Source organism: Crocuta crocuta, unplaced genomic scaffold (assembly GCF_008692635.1).
Source record: "Crocuta crocuta isolate KB4526 unplaced genomic scaffold, BGI_CrCroc_1.0 scaffold233, whole genome shotgun sequence".
In the NCBI taxonomy this organism is placed as follows: Eukaryota; Metazoa; Chordata; class Mammalia; order Carnivora; family Hyaenidae; genus Crocuta; species Crocuta crocuta.
Genome location: NW_027529526.1, coordinates 2,912,302 through 2,938,367, shown reverse-complemented (window position 1 = coordinate 2,938,367; position 26,066 = coordinate 2,912,302). Strand labels below are relative to the sequence as shown.

The 26,066-nt window shown below is 49.2% G+C and overlaps 1 protein-coding gene across 3 annotated transcripts in view; it reads right to left on the bottom strand.

Annotated features, from left to right (window-relative positions):
- ABCC8 (ATP binding cassette subfamily C member 8) overlaps window positions 1-26,066 on the bottom strand; it is a 75,766-nt gene that overhangs the window by 29,386 nt on the left and 20,314 nt on the right. For all 3 annotated transcript variants that reach the window (XM_077761126.1, XM_077761127.1, XM_077761128.1), the window contains exons 6-15: window positions 25,523-25,687; window positions 22,267-22,422; window positions 17,049-17,183; window positions 16,532-16,694; window positions 7,213-7,253; window positions 5,919-6,064; window positions 4,094-4,199; window positions 3,814-3,930; window positions 3,356-3,431; window positions 2,649-2,754 (exon numbers count right to left, since the gene is read on the bottom strand). In XM_077761126.1, the coding sequence (XP_077617252.1) occupies window positions 2,649-2,754; window positions 3,356-3,431; window positions 3,814-3,930; window positions 4,094-4,199; window positions 5,919-6,064; window positions 7,213-7,253; window positions 16,532-16,694; window positions 17,049-17,183; window positions 22,267-22,422; window positions 25,523-25,687 (1,211 nt within the window). The remainder of the gene's footprint in view (window positions 1-2,648; window positions 2,755-3,355; window positions 3,432-3,813; window positions 3,931-4,093; window positions 4,200-5,918; window positions 6,065-7,212; window positions 7,254-16,531; window positions 16,695-17,048; window positions 17,184-22,266; window positions 22,423-25,522; window positions 25,688-26,066) is intronic.

The following is a 26,066-nucleotide window of genomic DNA, read 5'->3' as shown; positions in this document are numbered from 1 at the left end:
ACCAGCACGATTCTACTACAGCCTTCAGGCTAAACCTTACTTCCTGGACTTGGTATATAGGGGTGTCTGACCTGAGCCCAGCACACCTGTTTAGTCCTGTCTTCTGCCACTGCACCTCACCCCACCACAGTGCTCTGGGTATGAGAATTATGTTCTTTCACATCAGCAAGCCTTTGCCCATGCCGATACCCTTGCCTGGAACACCTTCGTCTCCCACCCCTGCCTTTTCCATCTGATGAAACCACACTCATCCTTCAAGGCTCAAACACCACATCCACATGAGCCTTCTCTCCTTGGCCGCAGAGGCCCATGTTGTTCCTCTGTGCTTGACTATGGCGCTGATCTCCTTCCCCTCCCATAAAAGCAGGGGCCATGTCTTAATCATCTTTGCATTTCTGTCGCTGTGCCCAGGGTCTGGCACCCAGCAGGTGTTCAGTAAACAGGGGGTGAGTGAATACATCAAGGCAGAGAGATTGGAGCCTGAGTTGAGTTGCGAACAAAGTCACAACTTCCAAGGGTTTGTTGGCTGCAGGCTATGAGGATGTGCTTCGCTATGCTTGGGAGGGAAGCCACACTGTGGAGGAGAGCAAAATGGAGGAGAGGAGAGAACCTGTTCATCACCACCCCCTCCCCTACACTCGAACTGGGCTGGGAGCTGGGGCCCAGCTGCCTGTTGAGAGTGAGTGTCATGAGGAGAGGGTGGTGGCTCTCCTGAGGAGGTAGGTGTCATGGCTGTAGGGACTGCTGGCCTTTGGACTGTCAGGCTAATTATTTCTTCACACTGCTCTTGAGCCCTTCCTCTCTCAGCACTCAGTGGAAAGCCCATGTGCTTGAGCACCTAGGTGCAAATCCCACTTTTGCTGTTTGAGAGCTGGGTGGCCTTTGGTAACTTGCTTCACCTCAATTTTCTTATTTGTTAAGGGGGTTAATGATGCCTACCTCACAGAGCTTGGTGAAGACTGACTGAGACAATGGAGTTATAAATAAGTGCCTTGCACATAAGAGCTGCTTAATGTTAGTTGTTCTAGAAAGGCCCCTTGTACCCCTTGGGCTGGGGCAGAGGTTTCCAAAGACAGAGGCGGCAGCAGTCAGACCCTGGCCAAGCTTGGAGAAGAGGTGGAGGCCAAGGCAGGGCAGGGCTGAATCCCCCAAAGAGTACCTGCTGCCTCTTGCAGAGGACAGAGAGGTGCTGATGCTGGTGTGGGGGGCACCCATGTACGGGGACTGGGGAAGGAAAAGAAAGTGAGGCAAAGAGACCAGGCCCACAGGGGGTTTGACTCATGCTGAGTGGGACACAGATCCAAGAACCCAGGGCAACCCCAATCTCTGGGCTCTGTAATTCCATCTTCCCCTCACAAAGATACACTGCCAGTCAATGGGCAAGGGCTCCTTCCTTCAGAGCCCTAAGGGCCAACTGGTACAAGAGGCTGACAAAGTGACCTCAAACCCAGTGCCTGACCTTCCCAGTCAAGCTGTGTTGAGAAATCCCCAAATAAGATGGGGAATGCAGAAAGAGACCCCTCTGCCCCCAAACATACCACAGTCCCTGATAGAATTAAGACTCCAAAGACCGAGGTCGCAGGAACAAATCCCAACCAAAGTGTGCCACCCTATGGCCCCACTGAGGAGGGAAACTTGCCACCTTATGTACCATTCAGGGACATTGTGGAAAATGTCCGCAAATGGAGATGCACACAGGTATTCAGACACTGGGCGCAAAGTCTTTCTGCTCAGTTTTGCGCTCAGGCTTATGAAAAACCTGACCTCTTGAATGATACTTTTCCCCTAGAAATGAGTGTAGGGACAGCTTGTCCTCTGCTGAGGCTGCGAACTTTATTCCTGAATGTGCTCTGCACACCGGTCAGGTCCCCCTTGCCCTTAGCTACCCGGGGATGGGGTGGGGAAGGCCAGCGCTCCAGGCCACGCCCTGCTCAGGTTTCTGTATACCTTTCCCACCCTCTTCATTTCTCAACTCTTCCTTTCTTCCTTTTTAAAAAGCTTCTATTTTCTATGTATCTTTTATCAATGAGTTTCAAGTGCTTTTTGGAAGTAGGTGGCTATAAATAATAGATTCATGATTGACTCAGCCTGGGCTTCTGGCTCTTTAATTAAGATAGTGATCTTTGTCCAGAAACCCATGTTTGTCTGGGTTATCTCTGGCTCCTCAAAACACCCACTGAACGGTCTATGTCGCTCTGCTGATGACCAAGACGGAAACCAACTGCAACTGTGTTGCAGTTCCCCACACAGGGAGGCAGGGCGGCTGAGGGAGCATGGCTTTAGAGTCAAGTGGGATTGAGTCAGAGTTCCAGCTCAACCACTGATTAGCTGAGTGAATTAGGGCAAATAGTAGAACCCTCAAGGAAGCTTCGCAGTCCTTACCTTGCTGGCTGTCACAAGGACTAGATGAAATAATGCATGCAAAGGACTTAGCAAAGTACTCAGCACTTATAAGGGCTGAATAAGTACTAATGATGTTGATGAGAATAACCATTAACGGCATTAATTGAGTACTCACTGAACACACAGCGAGTGTTCAAGAGGGGCATGATGCGTCCTTAACTGAGAAGGATGGCTGAAAGAAAGGCTGCCCACCAGCCCACTGTTAGGTCTCCCCACTAGCTGAGCCCTGAGGGTGCATTTAGTACCTGTTCCAGAAGACGGCCCCTGAGATCTTCTGCATCTCCCCTAGGGTGGCCAGGAGGAGTGAGGACTTGCCGCAGCCCACCTGCCCCACGATCATGGTCAGCTGGCCTGCAGAGAGGGCAGGCAGGAAATGGGACCAGGGCACCAGGGAGTCTGAATGACTACCACCCAGAAAGACAGACAGACAGATACATGCAACTCTGGGACCCCCATTTAAGCCTTTCCTTTGGGAACTCTATATCCTTCTTCCAGTTCCCTAATGTGGGCCCAGATCTCATGGTCCCAACAAAGGCCACTTTGGATCCCATCTCCATCTCACCCCCATGCTTTGCTCATGCTGCTGTCTTTTCCAGAATACCCACCCTGTCTCACGGCCTGAGGGACCCTGCTCACCTCTTTCATGGCACCTTCCCTGGCTACTTGGGACTGCTCTTCTTTTTATGAAGCACCCATATGTCTGCAACAGGTGGCTGGACAGCAAGGTCCTGCTCTCTGGTCCTGTCCTTGCTGCTGACTCCCACCAGCCCACCCCTTTCTAGTGTTCACACCCCAGAGTACCCACCAAGAGTCAGCATTGAGCTGGTGCTCAATACATGCTGATTTTTCTTTTTCTCTCTATGTTGTTCAGTGGGACATGTGGAGGGGGGCACTTCAGCTATGACTCTGAAGGGCACCCCCAGACCATGTAGAGATGTGAGCCGGGTTGTACCTCGGGGGATGCGGATGGTGATGTTGGACAGTGTGGGGATTCCATCAGGGGTCCATGTGAAGAAGCCTCCAATGATCTTTATTGGTGGTAGCCCACCGCCCGGAAAAGAATAGAAAGGCAGCTCAGTTCTCAGTGTGAATGGTCACTTGCCTCCCTTCCCCCGATGAAAGCCTAAAAACTCTGATTTCAGTCCCTGGGTCACTTCTAGGGCAGAGGAGTGGGGAATGGCCTTCTCCTGCTGACCCCTGCCTGAATCACCCTCTCCGAGAGGACAGTCACGGGGTCCCACATTCAATGGAGAAGGAAGACTTGTCCCTATTTTGGGGACAGCTATGGACCCTCCAGGCAGGCAGGATGACCTCCAGAGCAGAGGACTCAGCATATGTCTTTGATGCTGAGCTCCCTCCTGGAGATGGTGCTGGGGGGCCAGACGTGGGGGTGCAGGATCTAGGACTCACCTGGACACAGCAGTTGTCAGCATCCCCATCCGCACTGGGGGCCAGTCTCTGCAGTGGGGCTGTGAAGCCCCGGCAGTCCTCTCGGGCTGGATGCTTGCGGTTCACAACCTTAAGGGGCTGGGAATGGTCAGGAGGAGGTGAGGGCCCACAGGGCTGGGAGCTGTGCAGGGAAGGAAGTCCCCCCTCCTAGGACGAGAGGCTGAGACAGGACACAGCAGAGCACAAGCTACAGGCACTAGAGAAAAACACCAGGAGTGGCAAGGGGAAGCCAGGCACTCACCACTGCCTGGTACTTGCTGGCTTGGCCCTGGGGCGCAGGCTCCCGGGGAGCACACTGCTCCTCGCGGATCTCTGCACTGGACAGGAACTCGCTCAGCTTTTGCACACTGCAAAGGAAGCACAGAGACACCCCTCACCCTTGCCAGGGGCAGAGGGAAGGGGAGAGGGAGGAGAGTGCAGCCTGAAAGAGCGGCTCTGAGAAGGTTCTGGGTCCTGTGGTAGTGTCCCCACAAACCCTACACTGGAAAGGGACAGATCAGTGGGCATCCATGGCGGGCAGCTGATGTTACCAGGATTTGTTAGGGTTGACCAGTCAGCTGGACTGGATTAGGGTCTGGGTTAGGGTGAGATTGGTTAGTTTTAGGGGTAATTAAGTGTTAAAGCTGGTTCCTTGGTGTTGGGCTTTATCATTACTCTTAGAGTTAAGGTTGGTCAGTGTTAAGTTTAGTTAGGATCAGGATTGGTTATTAACAATAGCTAGTATTCGTTGAGCACAAACTATATGCCAGACACTGTGTTAAATGCTTTATAAACATAGAATTAAATTCTGCTGGGGAGGTGTTATTACTCCCAACTCAAGGGGTAGAAGGCCTCAGCTATCCTGGTGATGGTGATATTCGGAGTGTCTGCATATAGAAATGCTTCTGGGTCAGCACAAGGGAATTCCAACAGTGCAGCATCCTTGAACCTGTGGTTTCTATACAGAATCACAGAGCTGGGCTGGGGTGGAAGTGGAAGGGTGATCATTAGAAGTCACAGTGCCATGGCCAATTAAACTAATTGGCACAGCCAAGCCTAGAAATAGGAGCTAATCTTTCTCCAGCCCTGGTTTAACTACTCCTGGGTTACATACTCCTGTCACCACAATTCTGCTAAGTTAAGTCCCCTTCCATCCTTGAACCCTGACCAGAGCTTCCTTGTGTGAGTTGTTCCTTCCATCAGCGACTTTGTTCCAACAGTGATTTCCCCTCACGAGCTTGTCTAGGGTCTTCTAGAGTCTCATTAGACCAGGCTGTCACTTTCCTCAAGGCTGAAGGGGTTCGGGTACTGTCTGGTCCCACTGGCAATGAGAAAGGACATAGCTGGCCCTCCCGAGAGGCATGCCAAGACCTAGCTTTCAAGGAGCTATTTCAGTGGTCCAAGGAGATCTTCACACTCCAGGTATGGAACTTCCCAACCAAAACCTCAAACCTCTACCCTCAGGTGTTCATTCCCAAGAGGGTGATGCCTCTGGGAGAGTGGCCACAGGGCTCTAGAGCCCCGATGTAGGGGCCTCCCAGAGCTGCAGGCTAATCGGGGACAGGACATGCAGGCACTTAGGGAAAGCTGCTTTACTGACCAGGGTCGGGAAGGCTCTGGGACCCGTGGAAAGAAGAGGGGATGTTCAGCCTGAGGAAGACAAAGATTCAGTGGATACCTTCTGAAATCCGAGGGGCTGCCATGTGGAGAGGAGCAGTGCTCATTCTGGGTGGCTCTGGAGGGTGGAACTAGCACTGATGGGCAGAATTTATGAGGAGATGCCAATTTGGGCTCAACATGGAATTTTTTTTTCTTCTTTTACAGAGTTGTCTTGCAGGTGCCATTGGGTTTCCTCTCCTTGGAGGTATGTAAGCCAGTCGGGTAATCCCTTCTCAGGGATGGCATGGAGGGGAGCCACGCATGGTTATGTCCCTCTGGCCAACTACGACCACCTTCAGCAGAGGCCCGGATCAACAGGGAAGTATGACTTTGGACCAAACAGCTGTAGTTGCAGTGGTCACTGGAGCAAGCCCTGGGGCCACCACACGAGCTGCCTGTCCAGTGTCCTTGCTGGACCCTCTTCTCACCTGACTAGAGCTTTGACTGTAGACCGGACCACACTGGACAGCAGGAACAGAGGTGTGACCAGGATGTGGAATAGCGAGAGGGAGGCGAAGGCCACCGACGGCGAGAAGTCGGCCTCTTTGAAGAAGCTGACGTGGCCCACGAAGGTCTGTGGATAGAAGCACAAGTGAGGTGTGTGACTCAAGAGTGTGGCCCTCTCCCATACTGGCAGCATCAGCCAGCAGTGCTGAACAGGGAACCCAAGGAGAACTTCCTGTTAGAGACACCTTCATCATCTTCCATCCATCTCCTGGAAACGTCTCCAGCAAGCTCAGGACTTCAAGCTGGAGGGCTGGGGCGGCTGCGCCTGCCCTGCCCCCTCCTTGCCAGGAATGACCAGAGGAAGCCCTCACCTTAGGTCAGCTCTGCCCACTCCAACAGCAGTCCTCAGTCAGGGAAAATGTAGGCACGATCATTCCCAAACCTCCTCCTCTCTGCCCCCGGCTACCTGGCTGGCCCAGCAGCCTCTGTGACCCAGGCTTCCCCAAGGAGCCAGGCCAGAACCAGCCCAATAAATCATGTCAAAAGTGAATTCCCAAGTGTGTCTGATGGCTGTGAACTCACCACAGCTCAGGGACACTGGTCCCCAGAGGAAACAAATGCATCTTTTAAAAGAACTGTGGCCATCACAGAAGCCAAGGATGGGAGCCCTGGACTGTTGTGGGGGCTCGGCCTTTCTGGAGGGGTATGCTTCAGGGCCCCACTACTGGGCTCACACACAGCTTTGGTCAAAATCACTTTAGGAAACCTCCACTGTAATCTTTAGATGTGGAGAATTATTCATGGGCTTGTTCTTAAACTCCATAAAGCAGGTTATAAAATTGCGTGTGCAACACAATCCTATTTTTGTAAGAATGTCACATTATGTGCCTTAAAAAGAGACTGGAAAGAAACACATTAAAGATGGTGCCAGTGGGATTGTGGGTGATTCAAATTCTTTGTCTTTTTCTTTCTGAATTTCCCAACGTTTATGCAATAAACACATCTTACTTTTATAATTAAAAAGTTTGATAGCTCTTTTTAAAAGCAAGTGACGTTTCTTTAAAGATGAAGCCGCAGGTCTTCTGGGCCCAGAGGCAGAGTCAGGGAGTCACCTGCTCGGCATACAGACTTTCAATCTATTGCCCTATTTCCAGCCCCACTGCTGGGCACATCATCCGAAGTCCTTGTGCAGAGAGGCCAAACCCTGGGCAACCTCTCACTGCAGACATTCTCTGCCACCCACCGCATCCGGAGATGGAGAAGGGATCCACTTACAATGAGGACAGCTGCAATGGGGATGGCCGTGTTCATGAAAACTGTGGAGGAAGCACAAGTGAAGTTTAGTGGGAGGGATGAGATAGCTAAAAATGAAGCTGCCCAGGGTGGTCTGGAAGTAGTGCAGCCCATGGGGTCCTTTCTCCAGCCAGCAGGGTGGAGCTGGGCAGGGTAGGGGCAGAACTCTAGCCTTGGGGTCCCCTCCACCAGTGTCTTACCCTGTTTGTTTCCCTTAGGATTCTCACCCTATGTGTCTGAGACTTGAGCCTTTAGGCAAAAGCCTAAATGCTTTCGTTCTGCTCCAGGTGGCCAGTGGGAAGGAAGTCCCGTGAGAAATGATAAGAGAAGGGATTGGAGCATTGGCTGCCTTTGGCCAACTGTGAGGTCAGTCTCATGTGTTTCTGGGGGGCACTAGATTGCTACCCATTGCTCTGCCTTTGGTCTCAAGCCAGGTTCTCTCTGAGACTTAGAGGATTCCTCATCTCTCATGGCTCTTGGGAAGGATTTCAAACTCACTCACACTGAGGTATTAGTAACTAAGGACAGCTTAAAAGAGGGTGTCCCTTGGCTCCAAGGCTTAGAGTCCCTACCCAAGAGGGACAGTTGGTTTGCTGCAACAGAGGTCCCCTCCTTCTTTTGTTGAAAGTGTGGCCCTCGGACTCTTCATAGGGATCCCAGAGAGCAAAGGGAGCTGGACTTCAAGTCAGAGAAGGGTGGAGTTCCTGACCTTGGGCAGATCATTTACCTTTCCCGTGCCTTGGTTTCTATACCTGATTTTTGTAAACATGTACTTGTTCACACACTCTGGCTCCCTCCCAGTGAGAGGGGATAATGTAGGGAACAGACTCTGTGAACCTGAGATGCTGCCTGAATATCACACCTCACAGGCTTCTAGTTTAGCTCTGCTTCACAGGTCATGCTCCTGCCCAAAGTGTGAGATGCGGGAGAGAGCCCCAACCCCGGGCCTGAACTTCCGGAGAGCAGCCTTCCTGGAATAAGAGATGACTATCTTAGCTGCCACCTTCCCATCTCCTCCCCCTTCCTTCCAGGACCCTCTTCCAGAGTCCAGAAAAGAGTCTGCTTATATAATTAGCCAAATTAAAGCAGAAGGAGCCAGGAGCCAGAGGCCAAGGGATCAGCTGCTGTGCACATGGCCCCCATCTAATGAACGGTAAAGGTTCTGGAGACACTGAAGAATTACAGACGGTCAACACCATTCCAAGAAGCAGACTGTCCACTTACTCCAAGCATCCTGTATGCACCAGCAAGTACGGACACAGTGTATGCTGGAGACATGGAGCCCCAAGTGGGTGGGAGAACACGGCCTCTGCCCACAGTGGGGTTCTTGTCTGAAAAGGGGGCAGAGCTGGGCTCTCAGGAAGCCCCCATTAAGCTGGGGAAACAGGGAGCATGCCTCTGGAAAGATCCCTAGCAGACAGGAAAGACATTGGGTCCATTTTGGGGGAATTCTTAACCTGGTGAGGGAAACGGCCCCGGGCATCAGAGAGTTCCCAGTCTCATGGAGGAAATACACCTAGTCTCTCTGACCACATGGTTTTTTACCAACACCAATATCATACCTGACCTTTAGCAGCCCTTCCTGAAGAATGCGTTATGTCTCCAGGTACTCTGCACATTGCTACAGTTCTCTCTGTGTCTCTGCCAGGGGGGCTGTATAAACATTATCGGTTTTCCTACAGTGTAAGGGACCCAGATCAGGGACGTAGGACATAGCACAGCCATCATGGGTTGAGATGAGGGAGGGAGGACACCAATAGGCCTGGACCCTTGACAATTACCAACCATATAGCTCTAAACATTGGGGTAGTCACGGGGCGCCTGGGTGGCTTAGTCGGTTAAGCGTCCGACTTTCGCTTAGGTCATGATCTTGCAGTTCATGGGTTCGAGCCCCGCTTTCGGCTCTGTGCTGACTGCCAGCTCAGAGCCTGGAACCTGTTTTAGTCTGTGACTCCCTCTCTCTCTGACCCTCCCCTGCTCACGCTGTCTCTCTCTCTCTCCTAGAAATAAATAAAACATTAAAAAAAAAAAACATTGGGGTAGTCACGTCCATCCCCTCCTGGGCCAGTTATTCCAGAAGGCTCCTTTAGAGGAAGGGCCTCCTTCTGTTTCTCTCCTGCCCATCTTCAGCAATTACCAGACGGGAGGGGCTCAACTAGAGAAGGTACCTGTGCACCATCCCTGGGCCCCCTCCCACACCTCTGGGGCTCAACTCCCAGCTCAAGAATAGGCTCGAAGTTAGGATGGAAATTGGCACAACTGTGCTTAGAAAGCAATCTGGTGCTTCGAAGCTAGAGCCCCGCAGAAGTTCAGACCTTCTGATCCTATAATCTCTCTCCTGGGAATTCATCTTGAAAAATCGCTTAACAGAAGCACAAAGCCCTGAGCAAGATGGTGTTAGCTGCAGCGTTATCTGTCACAGCAAAACAAAACCACAACCACAGCCATAAACCACCCAGATTGAAACAAACTGGCAACGTCCGACAGGAGCAGCTGTTTTAGTAAACATGGTACATCGACTCCGGGGGAGATTTTGCAGTCAGAAAATGTGTGATAATGGGTATTTTGTTCTACTGCATGTTTTCTCTGGTCGTGATTTTTTGAATTTATTTTTTCCCTATCTTATTGTCTTTATTCTTGTAGCTGCCTGAGCTCCTTTGAGGAATGAGACAAGCTATAAATAAATTTGAAAATGAGTATTCCAACGCTGATGCAGCAACATGGAGAATGTATATAACATAATTAATTTCTGTCCTGTTCTGCTCTATGGAGACGTTGGCGAATGAAAATGTAATTTTCCACTTCCTTCAACCTCTCCTGGAAGGACAGCCTTTGTGCAGGGAGCTCTGGGTGCCATACAGGGTGGGGGCTGGAGGAAGGGAATCACCAGCTGCGTTTTCAAGGCCCCTCTGAAGACCACCCCCCTGGGCCCTGGGGTGGACATGACTGGTACTGGGGATGTCAGTGTCTAAGACTCAGGAGCCTGGGATGCTACCAGCGTTGGCAGGTCTTTGAGCTAAGCAGACACTCCCTAGCAAGGGTGAGGAGAAGGGAGCAGGGTGTCCCAGCTGTCACAAGTTGAAGATCAGAGACCCTGCCTCCAGTTTCCTGAACCACATAAGGCCCTGTAAGACATTAAAGGTGATGGAGGGATGAGAAATATGACCAAGAATTGATTTCTCTCCAACTTTGGCAAGGGGTGGGCTGACTCATTTTGATTTGATCCGGATAGGGGCGGGGTGGTGTGGGGAGAAGAACATGATACTGCTCAAATCCTGAGTGAGCAAGCTCCCTTCTTGAGGGAGCAAGAAGTACTGTGAAATAATTCTAAGTGAAAGCCGAAGATTAGAAAATCATGTGTGAGTGCGGTACTGTTATGGAAAAGTTTAGCTGTGTGTAGGCAGGCCTGACATGCCACCTTCAAAAGTAAAAGTCTTTCTGTCATGGTGTAGACATATGGGTAGGTGTCATTTTAACACCCTCCTCTCCAACTATCCTTTAAGAAGTATTCCTCCAAAGGGGTGACTGGGTGGCTCAGTGGGTTAAGCATCTGACTCTTGATTTCGGCTCAGGTCATGATCTCATGGTTCCCGAGTTCAAGCCCCACATCAGGGTCTGTGCTGACAGGATGGAGCCTGCTTGGGATTCTCTCTCTCTCTCTCTCTCTCTCTCTCTGCCGCTCCCCTGCTTGCACGCTCTCTCTGTCTCTCAAAATAAGTAAAATTTTTAAAAAAAGAAGTATTCCTTCAAAAATTATTTTCTGAGGCTGTCTTCTGTCCCAGGTGTTGTGCTGCATTCTGGGGGTAGAGTAGTGAACGGCTGTGTCAGCTTTTCATAAACCACCCCCCCCACCAACAAAGCAAATGACAAGTCACCCAAAACCAAAGCAGGGCTCAGATCAGCCACTACCCCTGGCTTTGTTCAAGGAATGCTGCCCGGCCTTGTGGGTGTCAGCCTACGCTGCAATACCAGGAGCTTTTTATTTCCACAGCATCGATAAATATTTCAGAGGTCATGCATCCGGGAGGTACAACCAGCCATTTGTGCCTCTGGTTAACTTCATCTTTGTCTCCACGGAGGGCAGGGGAGCAGCTGCGGGCTCACAGCCTGGCCTAAATGTGGGTTGCACCTGCCAGAGGGAGGTGCAACCCACATTTAGTTGGATCCATTCAGCTGGATGTCCGTCTGAAGTCTACAGAGGGGAGGGAAGGAGGCTCGGCTGCTGGCAGTGGAGGAAGCAGAGCCTCTTCTGCCCTTCACAGATGCCCCTCCCTGGCTCTCCCTCAGGCAGGCCAGGATATGCGTTGGCTGCCCCGGCTCGTGAGAGGAGGGGCAGATGTTGAAGAAGAAATTCACAGAAGTTGGAGGAGGAAGGGGGACCAAGTATGGAGGTCACCTTGTCCTGCAGCACTGGCTGCTCTGAGTCGGGGCCTCCACCGAGGATGGAAGCAAGACTTGCCAAGAATCACCAGGCCCTGGCAGGTGCGGGGTGGCCCAGGAATGGTGTTCACCAGCACCATCCTGCCCACCCCCACAACCCTGTCTGTGGCAGAGCCGGGTTCGGAGGTATGGTTTTTGTTTTGCAGGACATGGTTCGAGGCCAGTTACCTCCCTCCAAGGATGGCCCACTGACTGTGGCTCAGACCAGCTGGGAAGAAAGACCTCTGACCCCAGAATACTCGAAGAGATGGCAAACATACCTGCCCTTAACTTAATTCTTTCAGTGGCTCTCCTGCATTGGGCCAAAACCCAAGAGGTCTGAACACAGCACACAGGGTCCTGCACCATCTGGTCTTCTTACCCTCTCCTCACCGAATTGTGTTCAAGTCTTGAACACACCATCATTCTTCTCACCTCTGGGCCTTTGTGCCTGGAACATTCTTCCCCTCATCTATCTAACGTGTTAGTCATCCTTCAGGCACCTCTGACAAGATTTCCTTGATACACATGACCCCGAAGACTAAGTTGGGTAGAACTCTTATGGGCACCTAGAATATCCCTTTCACAACACAGCTGCACGTCTGGCCTCCCTGTCAGCCTGTGAGGAACGTGCAGGCAGGGACCACTATTTCTTCTCAGCACTGCACCCCCATACCTAGCACAGGTCCCGGCACATAGTAGGTCCTCACTAAATATTTATCAGATAAATGATGAGAGAAACAAAACAAAACTGAGGCATTTGGAACTGATCCCGTGGCTCTAGCCACTGTTCATGGAATGGTCCCTCTGAAGATTGTGAGGGAGAGGATCATGCTTGCCTCCTCTTTAATGCACAAGGCCTCAGTAAAGTCTGGCACAGAGAGAAGGCTCTGGAATGGGTGTTGAACAAAAAACAGAATGAACTGGCGGCATGTCTGTTGGTTGACTGGTAGGGCCTAGAACTCCTCTGTCACTCTTGCAAAGCTTGTCCTCAAATACATGGCTGGGCTGGACACCTAGAGTCACCTGCTTCTTTAGGGAAAAAAGGCTTGAACTGACTTCTTGGGGGAGAGTGGCCATGGCACTTAACCTCCAGCTTTTTCCCACTTAATCTTCTACCCACTGAAATCCCGCCCATCCTACGAGGTGCAGGTCAAGCCACCTCTTGCATGAAGCTCTTGCGAACTCCAAGCCCGCGGCCTTCCTTCTTCTCTGTTCTCTGCCATTTCCTGGCTGAGGACCTTAGAGAGTCATTCACCTTCCTGAGCCTCAATAAAATGGGAAAGTGGAGCCACACACCTCACAGAGCTGTTGTGAGGATTAAGTGCAAGTAGGCTCTCTAGGCAACCAGCACAGAGCAGGTCCACACAGATCAGTGCTCCCTGCCACGCTGTTTCATGTATGTCCGCTCTGGCTTCTCAGCACAGTAGACACTCCTGGAAAACGAGGAGCACAACTTACTCTCTTGCATCCCTCCCAGTGATTAGCCCAGGGCTGGGCTCCCTCAACCCCGGCCAAGGGACTTACATCTCTTTATCTTCAATTCTGGATTTTGATGGTAGGGAAACTATATCCATTTCCTTTTCAACCCCCTGCACAGCCCTGGCCTGCACCAGCTCAGGGCTCTGATGGCAGGAGCGGCAGAAAGACTGCCAGAGGTACTCTGACTGCCTGGCATACGATGACCAGACTGAAAGCCCAGCAGGCAGCCCCGAGATGGACCCCATCAGGAAACGTGACTCTGGGGTTCCTCTTTGGTGCCAGGACCCCATGGCTGGTGCCAGGGATGAGAATGAAAGATGCCCCATTACCTCAAGCCTAATGACCTGTGTCCTGATCCCTGGTGACAGGGAGCAGAAGGCAGGAAGTCCGGGAGGAGGTAAATGAAAACACATTGAAATCATATACCCACAGCCAGGAGGTGTCCCTCCCACTCTGTCTCCTCCGCCACCCCCCACCCCACCACTGCTGACTAACAAACCCATCCCAGGAAGGGCAAATACCAAGTAAACAGCACTTAGCTTTCAACGCTCTCCTGGAGGGCTCTTCCCTTTCCCTCCCACCGCCCTCTTCCAGGGACCAGCCTGGGATGCTCTGTTTATCCTTCTAGGTCACTGAGTCCTGGACAGGTGAAGGACCCTGGACAGACCCCTGGTTGGCTCCAGAGCCCCTCACTTCTAACATAGTCGTCTCAGCCCCTGACAACATGGTGTCTCCTTTCCCCCACATCCTCCTGGCCCCACGACCTTCACAAAGCCATGGCTTGGCTTCTGAGGACCCCATGGGACAAAGAACATCTACTAGGTAAGGTTTCAGTGGGCTAGCCTGGGAACCTAGACATCGTAAAATGTTGTTGATATACAACACCTCCCAGGTTGTAGTGTGGAATGTAAGAAATGAGCAAACATCTTCTAGGAGCAAAGTAGTTGTGAGCTTCTCTCATCTATATGACCTGAAGCTGGCCCTACTTTGCTGCCAGGAATCTTGGGGGCCTAGTTACCCCTGTTTCCTTGCTGCTTCCCTTCCCTATCTTGCATTGCAACAACGGGGAGCCTGCCCTACCCCTCCCTGCTGTGCTGCTGGGAGATGAAGTCACCTGGCCGTGGGGGGAAACCCTCTCCACCTCAGCAGCTGTCCCCATTGAGGAGATGTCTGGGAGCCAGGTGTCTAACTGGTTATACACAGTGGGGTGTTACTTTGACCATAACCAGGCCCAGGGGCAGGCAGAGCTGGCAGAGAGGAAGGTGAAGAGAGCCTGGGGCTGCACACGCTGATTTCTCTGACCTCCTGTTCCTTCCCAATTTCTCCTATCCTGTGGAGCACTCAGCCTGAGTGCTCAGAGGCCCTGAGCACTGCATGGTCAGGGCCAAGGGTAAAGAGAAGAGACCAGTAACCTGAGTGTCTTGGTGAGGAATCAAGGGAGCCACCACTGCCTGCCGTGTTTGCCATTCTGAGAAAAGCAGGTCCTAGCAGGGCTTTCTGCAGAAAGATGCCATGACTGGTGGTGCCATGGAGGGTGGAGGGTCGGGCCACTGCTGACTGTGGTGAACCACGGGACATCATGGTCTAGATGGACACAGGGAGCTGGGATGCTTGGGTTGCTCAGTGTAAGCCCTGCCCCGTGAGAACCTTCAGGTTGGGTGCCGGCCACTGGCTCCACTGGACCCAGTATGAATACCAGGGACACACAGGACCTGAGCAGCTATCTTATTCTCCATGACCCTGTCCGGGAGACATGGCCAGTGCACCCTCCACTACTGGCCCACCACCGGCGACCCCCACAGTTGTGCTTCTTCCTGGCACACCAAAAGAACCAACTTCAGCTGGCAGAGGTGGTCAGTACTGCCCACCTCTCCTAATTTCTTTCCTTCTCCATTTCCTACTCCCATCAAAGCCTGTTCTTGGTTGTTTCTCTTCTACTCAGGGAAAATAGCCTGAAATGGTGCCCCATTGTGTCCTAAGTTTTCTTTATCCTCATGTAGGTGTCCAGCCCTTTGTGAAAAATAACATGAGATGCCAAGGGAACTGGTCTGAGCCATGCTTTTAACCTCAGGAAGACACCCTCCCTGGGTCCGCATTTCCCATCTATAAAATGGTTTGCCCAAATAGCAGAAAGCATTTTCTTTATGCGGGGCTTGAACTCATAACCCTGACATCAAGAGTCGCTTGTTCTACCCATTGAGCCAGCCAGGTGCCCCTCTGCAGATCTTTTAAGTCACAAATGTTCTCTTCAGCCATGTTAATTCATTTAAGCTTTACACTCGAGTTATTTTGTTTCCTTTTTGTTTTTTCTCTCTGGGGGCTTCTACTTGGCTCTTCCTACCATACCGGCTCTTAAACTGGACAGGATAGGGAACAAGGGCGAGGTCTGCCAGCTGCTATCTCGATCCCAATTACGCACTTGGGCAGTAGCCACCACCACAGGTTGGGGCCATGGAGCCACCAGACCAACAGTAAGATCAACTTGGGGCAGGACTCTATCAGTCACCTGATCTATATAAGCCCTGGCCTGACCTGGGGACCACTGTCCACCAAATTAATTTTGATAACTCAATTTTTAATTTCTAGAAGTCCTTTTGACTCTTTTCCTCCTGATACTTATCTGTTTTACCTTGTGGGTTTTACCCCTTCCTTGAGCTCTTTGATTATTTTAAACATACTTATTTTATTTTCTCTTCTTTTTTTTTTTTTTTGCACTTGCTGACTCTTTCTCTGCTGGTACATTTTTCTCAGGTGGATTTTTGCTTCTTTACTATTAGCTCATTGTCCTACATGAGCATTTGCCACTGGAGCCCCATATTCTCTGGAAAGTGGTTGTAATACATATGTCTGCTGGGACCCCAAGAGTTTTTACCAGTTTTGGTCTTTTTTCCCCCTTCTCCCTCTCTGTTCTGGGCTTGGGGTTTCCTAACCACTTGGTTAATACAGATTCAGTCCTTATATCCATGAGCATCTTTCTCCACCTCATACCCCAGGTAGATGGACGCTTCCTTGGACTTGAATCCAGGGCAGGGAAAGGAAGCTCAGTCTGACTTACTCAAAGAAGCCCTTACTGGAGAATCCAAAACTGTTGCTATTTATTCATTTACTGCTGCCTCCCCATAACAGATCAGCTCAGTGGAGTATAAAAGACCTCCTTTGTCTCTGTCATCCTTGTGTCTTGAAGGCCAGGACAGTGCCCTGCACGCAGCAGGCTGTCAATATACAGTTGCTGGGTAAGTGACTGAGGACACTGTGACTTCCGGCGGCTCTGCTCCCAGAGACAGGTGGAGGCTCGCCTGGATCGGGTGAAGATGATAAAGACTCTAGCTTCGGCCACCTCTGCTCCCTCCCTCAAGCCCAGACACTCAGCACACAGGGATGGCTAGTTGGGTAGACTCACTGGAAATGGAGGTGTAGACAGCGAAGGCTCTGAGGCTGGTCATCTCCTTCCTGCGGGTCATTTCCACACGCGTGCAGAAGATGTTCTCCCAGGCGTACAGCTTGAGCAGCTTGATGCCACGGAGCATCTCATTGGTCTGCTTCAGCCTCTCGTTGGAATACTCCTGCCAGGGGTCACCAGGTCAGGGAGGGATTTCCTTTGACCCCCAGCCCACACAAGAGGAAGGAGCCAAGTCAATGCCCTCATCACTTCACAGGCAATGCCAAGCTCCTGAGCCCATGGGGATGCTCCCTGCTTTCTCCACTCATCCCCTTTCACAGACAAAGAAACTGAGGCCTGGAGAGTCAAGTGATCTGCTTAAGGTCGATGATAACATGGGTATATGTGTGTATGGCTGTTTGGTGGCAACTGGGGGAAGAGTTAGAAGCCTCGCTGATGTACAGGGAAAGGGAACAAGCAGATGCATGGGGGAAGGATGGGAAAAAGGGGTGTGAGCACCCAGGGGACACTCACTCACCAGTGTGCTCCGCTGGGCCTGGGAGAGTTTGGTGGCCACGAAGTACTGGACAGGGGCCAGTAAGATGATGACAGCTGCCCCAATTAAGGCACTGACTCCAAGGATGTAGTAGAGGAGAATCACACCCACGACGATCTGAGGGAGGGTCATGGGTTGAGGGAGGGTCATGGGGGTGAATTTCCTTTGACCTGGTGGTTGCCCTGGGGAGTGGGTGTCGGCAACCCCCTTGCCCAGGCCCCTAGAGAGGGACATGCCACGGTGCCCAGGTTTCCTAATTGTCCCCAGGGGCCAGAGGAGGAGGTGTGACAAAGCAATTTCAGAAAGAGGTATTAACGTGATGGGCACTCACGCAAGCAGTGGCTTTCTGGGCTGATAACTAACTGCATTTATCTGCAAGCCTGCTGAAGCGTTAACGCTCTCCAAATCTACCTTCCAGATGGAAGTCTCAGAGCTGAGGTTGCACAATGAGTGTAACAGCACCTTTTGTTCTGTTGGCTGGCTGGCAAGGCTGACGGTCCCCTCACATTGGGAAAAAAGTGACACATAAGCAAAGGGGCACCGCCGTCTCCATGCCAGACAAAACCGGTCCAGGCTCTGAGAGTTCATTCTTAGGCTCCTGGCATCTTTTTAAAAATAAAATATGAATTGTCTTCTATTACACTAATTTTTACATATATAAGAAAATGAAAATAATCTCTTAAGTTTATGACATCATGTAGAGTGCTTTTTGGATGAAAATATAAGCTTTTATAATTCTTAGAGGCATATACATTTTATAATCTACAGTACATATATACATATGTACATGAAGGCTGGTATCTTTAATGTTCAAGTGAATCTGGCAAGTATTTTCTGAAAAGAGAATTTTTCTGTTTCTAGCTTTATGCAAATGACTGCCTGCTTCTGAATATTTATGAGAAGTGTAAATTACTCTTACCAGCCCCTGACGCATCAAGATGACAATTTCTCAGGTTGCCTTCAAAGGCAGACGGCTCTAAATTCAGGGCTTATTCTAGAGGAACAGATGTGTTGTCTTCCTTAATTGGAAAAAAAAAGTCTGCCTGGGTTGGCCCGGCACTCCCTGAGCCCTACACCAAATTGGCACTGCACTACCTCGGGGACAGAGGAGTGGGTGGGCGGCTCTGTAATTTCTGTTAATCACAGAATGCCTCTTGTATTTGCAGGATCTTAGGGGCTGGTAAGTGACCCTTTTACCACCTGCCTCCCAGTGTTTCACTGATGTTAAATGCTGACATGGGGGTGCAGAGAAGCATGTTGGGAAATAAAGAAACTCCTACTCTTGCCGGGCTCTGCTTGCATCACCCGACCCAAAAATTACCCCTGGCATTCAGTGTATTTGTTAGCTGTCCTCACATGGAGGCAATCAGGGCATCGTTCAGCAGCTTGAGTAGCGCCAGCCACCAAGGAAGCTCCAAGAGCGCTCCCAGAGTCACCACCACGGCACCTGCTGGGGGTCGGTGCCCGGGCCCCCACCACCTCCAAGCACTGGCCGCTGCTGGAGCAGGGTCTGGAGACCCAGTTGTTGCTGATGCCAGGCTCCTCCTCATCCTCCACCCACCCCTTGTCGTGCTCCCCAAATTCTTTTGTGCACTCCTCTATTCTGAGGGGTCTGAGTGGACCTTCAGGAGAATATATCACAAATCAGTGATTCTGAGTATGCAAAGCAAGTGTGGGGAATACAAGGGTTATTTTAGCTCTGATTTACAAGTTAGGAAAACGACCTAGTATAATAGTGGGGAGATCATTGTCCCCAGAGAATGCAAGCCTGAGTTTGAATGAAGTCTCAGCACTTAGCTGTGCAATCTTTGGCAAGTTACTTAACCTCTCTGAGTTTCAGGTTCTTCACCCTTACAATGGTGACTTCAAAGCCCACTCAGCAGGATTTCTGTGAATATTAAATTAATATATTTTAATTATATATTCTATAAGTAGCTAGAATAATACCTGGCACATAGAGATCAATACCAGGTGGCAACCCTTTTCTTTTCTTTTTTTTTTAATTTTTTTTAAATGTTTTATTTATTTCTAGGAGAGAGAGAGAGAGAGCGTGAGCAGGGGAGGGTCAGAGAGAGAGGGAGTCACAGACTCTGAAACAGGCTCCAGGCTCCGAGCTGGCAGTCAGCACAGAGCCCGACGCGGGGCTCGAACCCACGAACCGCGAGATCATGACCTAAGCGAGCGAAAGTCGGACTCTTAACCGACTAAGCCACCCAGGAGCCCCAGTGGCAACCCTTTTCTTAAACAAATAAACAGGTCTCATGGGAACTCTGTCACTAGGGAAGCATGGAAAAGAGATACCTGGGTATGGTGCAGCTCCCAGCTCCCTGTGTGGCCCACCCTCTCCAGGCCTCCAGTACCCGTAGGATGAGGAATCAAAGAAGTCCCCACTATTGCCAAGTTCCTTAACGTGGCATGCATGAGCTTGAGGGGGCCAGTCAGGCCCCTGAAATTGTAGGCAAAATGTGTGAAGGCACATTTGGTTTTCTGAGAAGCTTTCATTAGATTGTCAAAAGTATGTGTAGATCAGAGGTTGCCTAGGGCTGGGGGAGGGGATGAGGAGTGAATGCCAATGGGTACAGGTTTCCCTTTGAGGTGATGAAAGTGTTCTAAAAGTGTGACAATGGTAGGAGCACCTGGGTGGCTCAGTCGGTTAAGAATCCGACTCTTCATGACCTCATGGCTCATGAGTTTGAGCCCTGTGTCGGGTTCTGCGCTGACAGTGCCTGCTTGGGGTTCTCTCTCTCCCTCTCTCTGCCCCGCCCTGGCTCACTCTCTCTCTCTCAACATAAACAGACAAGCAAACATTGAGCAAAAATAAACAAATAAAATCGTTAAAATTGTAATGATGATCACACAACTCCGAATATGCTAAAACTCACTGAATCGTACACTTTAAATGGGTGAATTAGATCTTAATGAAGCTGTTATCAAAAAAGTATATGTAGCCCGAAAAAGATTACAAATCAAGGAGGGCTCCTGGGGATAAAGGAGTGGGGGTCCTGAGCTAGTTTCAGTATTACCAAAGGCCATCCAGGCTGCAAACAAGATCCTGACTAGGTTGAAGGGACTAGATCAACTGCGTGGGAACACTGGGTCTTGAGGGCTAGGTTAAAGCTCTAAGTGGCAAAGGTAGAGCCACCCTTTGAGGAATTAAAAGTGGAAAAACCAAATGATACTTCATGATAAATAAACAAAGGTAAGTAAAAACTTAAAAAGGGAGATAAAAAATACCACCCCCTCGGTGTTGGTAGGGTTAACTGCACAAGTGAGAGAGGCTGGGGTAGGCAAGTGTTACTTTTTCTTTTATTTTTTTAATTTATTAATTTAATTAATTTAATGTTTTTAATGTTTATTTACTCTTGACAGAGCACAAGCAGAGGGAAGGGCAGAGACAGGAAGGGAGACACAGACTCCGAAGCAGTCTTCAGGCTCCAACCTGTCAGCGCAGAGCCCGACGTGGGGCTCAAACCCATGAACCATGAGATCGTGACCTGAACTGAAGTTGGATGCTTAACTGACTGAGCCCCCCAGGGGCCCCTGGGGCAAAGGTGATTAGTATTAGCATTGTTAGCAATGATATACGTGCAATAAATGCTATAAATAATAGTAATGATAACAATACAGTAGGTTTGGTGGACAAAATCTTTCAAAAGAGGTTGTTGAAGGGGACACAATAGAAAGTGTTCTTGTGGATAAAAGGCTGGTAACTACATTAGACGAGCTCTCTAAATGCTTCTATAGCTTCTTTAAAAAAAAAAAAAGTCTATTTATTTTGAGAGAGAGAGAGTGAGCTTGCACAAGTGGGGGAGAGACAGAGAGGTGGGAAAGAGAGAATCCCAAACAGGCTCTGCACTGTCAGTGTGGAGCCCAACATGGGGTTGGGAGATCATGACCTGAGCTGAAATCAAGAGTGGGATGCTTAACCAACTGTGCCACCCAGGCAACCCCTTTCTATAACTTCTATAGTCACTGATCCACTTGGCAGACTTGGGGGAGGACAGGGGTCTAGGCATGGGTTAAGTGGTAACGGGGGATGGCATACAGGGCTGTTCCCATAAAAAGGACCATCAGATTCCCTGCCTGCATCCCCATCAAGATGCTTAGCTGACTCCCTGTTCTATTTTCCTTTAATGTCCTTCAAATATAAGTTTTACAGGTCAGAAGGACCAATAAAAGTCACTTGAGATTAAGTTTTATGGAATCTACATCTCAAGAAGCAATGGATTCTGGACTGGTAAAGTCCTCACTCACACCAAATTCTGCAATTTCCAGGATCTGATGCTTGCTTAGTGATTGTTCTGGGCCAGGCACTCTCCTTGGTGCTTTACTTACATCATCTAATTGACTCATCATAGCAACTCCCGAGGGTAAGAATCATCCCCTTTTCATAGATGAGGAAATTGAGGCTCAGACAGGTTAAGTATTTGAAACAACCAGTTTCACCCAAGTCCAGACACTTTACTCAATACCAGGCAGCCTCTGTGGAGCCTGCAAGGGCTCTGGGATTCACCACAGTGAAGCACAAGTCCATGGTCAAAGCTCCAGAGGAGAGCAGAGAAGACTAGGCCAGGAGTCAGGAAAATCATGCCAAGGATTCTCCCACTATTCGTTGGGAGAAAATGCACCTCCTTCAGAACCAGCCCTAAAGGTAATTTGGCTTTAGAAATAATCATGTTTTTGATTTTCAAAAACAAGACATGCTTACAGGAGAATTCAGACATGCATAAAGAAAATATAAGTCACTTATAACCCCACCCGTGTGGCCTTCTAGTTCTTTTTTCTGTGTGAATCTGTGCAAATATGTATATATACACGTATTCAATATGCAGTGAGCTTCACACATATACTATTTTGTAACTTTTTTTTGGCTTAACTATACATCATGAACACTTTACAATGTAATTAAGTACTTTGTTGTAACATAACTTTTAATGTCTGCAAAAATGTTCCACATATGATTATTCCATAGTTTTTTTTAAGGTTTGCTGCTTTTTGAAAGTCTTAATGACAAGAGAGATGGCTAGACCATTTGCAGAGTGTGAGCAGGTATAGGGAGCAAAGGGTACACACCATGGAGACCCCGAGGGCATGGAAGGTGCAGGTAAACATGGAAGACAGTGAGCCCCTAGTCATGGGGCATGTACCAGCAGATTCTGACTTTGTGCCCCCGCCCCAACTCCAGACACACATCCCTTACCTGCACTGGCATAGCCCAAAGGTTTGGGCACAGGAAGAAAAACCACATGAGCTGGTTGGTGTCGATGGCAACCAAGTTGCAGATCTGCCCGGCTGTCATTTCCCCCATGGATAGGTTGGAGGTGGACAGGTGCATAATTTTATTGTAAATCTTGGTCTGGAAATGAGAGCAGAATGTTTCACATTTGTCATCATCATCATTCTAATCCGTCTCCCAGATGCCATGTGTCTACAATACGCCAGTGCCTTCTCAGACATTCCTCCACGGAGCCCCAGAGCAGCTCTGTAAGGGGGCACTGCATTAGTGGTTCCAATTTTACAAATGAGGTAACTAAGGCTCAGAGAGGTAGAGGCATTTGATTACAGATCAAGCAAGTTGGAAAGGCAGCATTCCCAGAAGGAATCCTCCCCAGCGTGGCAAGCTACTTCCCCAGCAAAGCAAGTCCTCTCCCTTGGGGACAGGACTTAATTAGCTCTTAAATCTTAAATGTGATCTTCATGTCCAGCTGTATTCTTGATTTGCCAGAGGCCAGTGGAGAACACACTTCAGAGCCATAAAAATGATAAAGTGGGGCAGTGGTCTGTTTCAGTGTGGCTGTTTTCAACCAGAGGAGGGGGGTATGTTCAGAGGCCATGTCTTGCCTTAACTGAGCCTTGGAAAAAAACAAGGAGTCAGCTTGGGAAGGTCTTTTGTGAGACAGGGCATACAAGTGTCATTCAGCCCCACCACCATGGAGAATCCCGTCCCCAGAGGACCTTAATTTGTCTCCTCAGGGCAGATGGGGAGCAGCCACCAAAATGGCTCCCCGTGGACTCTGAGCTTTTAGGATCAGCTCTATGTGCAGAGTGATTGTGCCTCCTAGAAACATGGCAATTTTCAGGTTATGGGCTCTTAAATAAGGAGAAATGCATTCCTGTCTTCAACATCCGAGGGATGCCTGTTCTTAAATGAAATTCTATCGTGCATTCTATTGTCAGTGGACTTCCAGCCCTTAATTCATCTTTTGTGAAACTCGGGCTTTCTTGTGGATCAGGTTTGCTTAAAGCATGAAACTATCATATGTCTTTTTGTGAGCTTATGTATACCATGGGTAAAGTTTAAAATAATGGTAGTAAAATAAATAAATAAAATAATAAAATGAAATGAAGGCAGTGACAGTTTTGGACAGATCTAGGCGCAGCCCAGTTTAAGTGAGATCAGTCTTCAAAGAAGAGTAACAAATTTAGTTTTAGTGACGTAAGAACATAGACTAATCTATCAAATAAAGCATTATTAAGTGAAGACCAGGATACACAGAAATCCGCAATTGACTGACAGCTGGTATATGCCCACAAATTATATATATAATCCAAGCATGTTGCTTAATAACTTTTCATGCAAGAACCATCTTTCTTCTCAAACCCATTAAGACATAGACCATTATCTATAATTTTATGTAAATCTCTGGAAAAAAAAGGTTTGTTCTTCTAATTTGTTTCCATAATTAATACCAGTACTTTCTTTTTGTGGCATATGAATTTAGCTCTCCTGGATTCAGACAGTTTGATAAAAACAATTACATACTAATCCATTTAAAAACCATATTTGGCTCTTTTAGTGTAATTGGAAAATACTGGGCCAGTGTGTAATTTATAACCACACAGTAGAAAGATTTAATTACAAAACTGACCACAAAATTGGCTGTTGTCTATGGTGGTATGTGCCTGCCAGTCAAATGGAAGGGTCTGTGCAGAGGCTGGGATTTTTCAGAGAGGTTTTCTGAACTGAGGAATGGTTCTGTTCTTCCTAGCTTTGAGCCCCTGTGAAGCTCAGAGGGTCTTATATTTTCCTGGACTCTTTCCACCATTCTCAAATGATGAGGAAATGATTCTGTTTTCTCAATGAAAAACCACTGGGGATGGGCAGTGTTGTCATGTACAGCTGCACAGGCTGTGCACTGCACAACTCCAGGGGGAACCATTCACGTGAACTGTACTAAGATAACCAGAGTTCGGACTCTGACAAGGTCCCTAGCCCAGGCCATACCCATCTCCTCTCAGTCCCTTTTCTGCAAAGCTTCTGATCCTGGCTCCCAAGGACCAGTCAATGATGAAATGAGAATCATTTCTGTCCTGAAGTGTGAGGTGGCTTTGGAATTTTGTCACAACTTCTGAGTGTTCTACTGACTTCATGGGAATTTCTGGGTATGGCAGAATCTGTTAGTTATCTCCCAATGTCCACTCTCCCCTTTTTCACGAGAAGAATTCCTAGCAGGGCATATATGGCTATCAGGAAAAGACCACACTTTCTAGCTTCTCTAGGTATGGCCATATGGCCAATTTCTGGTCCACCGGCTGGGAGAGGACATGTGCAACTTCTGCATTACGATTTTAAAAGAAAGCAGCATTCCCACCTATTGTCCCATCTTTCTTCTCTTGCTGGTTTAAGTGTGGGCCCAGCAGTGGCAATGTCAATAGTCACCTGAAGCCATGGGGCAGAAGGCAAGTGAGAAAGTTGGCACGGCCTTACAGAAGGAGCCAGGGACTCTGAGGAGCGTGCAGCTGCCACACCAGCCGTGACTCAGTGTGAAAAACAAACTTTTGTCCTACTTAAACCACCACTGCACTGGGTCTCCCCATCCCAATGGTAAAACCAAAATCCTAAAGAAAACACTAGGGCTTGGACAACTCTCATCACTGCCTTGCCCCAAAATGCCCTGAATCCTTACTGATTTTAATCATCCTTTAAACCCACTCTGGGAAGGAAACCACAGGGGGCAGGAGCAAGGACCTAGATCCAAGGGACTAGGTCCAAGATTTAAGAGCTCAAGTACATCTTGCTGGGACAAGATTTAAGTGCTCAAATAGACGTTAGAGGCTCTCTAGTCCCAGTATGTCAAGCCCATTTATTTTTTTGCACCCAGAGAAGACTGGTAGCAGCTCCCCAGGACAGAATCTGGAGAAGGAGTCTGAGTCTGCATGTACATTCACCAGGAAAGAATGTGGTGACCCATTAGTGATGTCTGCCCCATTCAAGGCCGAGCAGGTGACATCGCAGATCTAGCGCAAGGCAGAACCAGGGCTGGAACTATTACACTCCCCAAGTCCAGCCCAAGGCGCTTTCTTCTCCTCCTACACTGGTTTATCAATGGTTATTGTTTCAAAGCACTGCTAAAGGGCAACCCAAAACTAAACTCACACCACAATTATTCTTAAGTGCCCAGGGGGATGAATAATGCGGTTCTTATGGGAAAGTGAAAACATAATTAGCCGAGTACCTGTATTGCTCCTCTCAAGTTAATTCCGGTTTCGATGGCGACATAGTAGGACGCTTGCAGAAATGTCCTTTGTAGTAGGAGGGCAAGGAACAGAAGCACGGCTAAGACGTAGGCATTAGCAAGGAACTCTTGGGATGAGACAAAGTAAACCCCGAGAAATTGCGTCTGAAAGAGAATTCAGAGGTGGCTGAGGTTGCTAGCAAAATGACCGCCATTAGCACCTGTTACTGTGCCACAATGGCCATTATTACAAGCCCTCCATGCTTGTGAAGCTTTAGGCAGCTGTTTATGAGGGAAACTAGACTGATAAATCCAACTAAACATTCTTCTAGCCACAGGGAGGGGTGTCTATCCCCTTTATCGTGCTACTTAGGCGAACAGAATGTGGCCCAGTTCTAACCTCGTGCTCATAGACATGACTCTCAGCTCAGTGGCCACCAGGCCCAGGGGAGCTCACTCTGAATGGAACAAGAATAAATAGAGCAACTCACAGAGCAGCCAAAACCAGAACTGCCTGAACAAATCCTACAATGTGTGTTCTCTG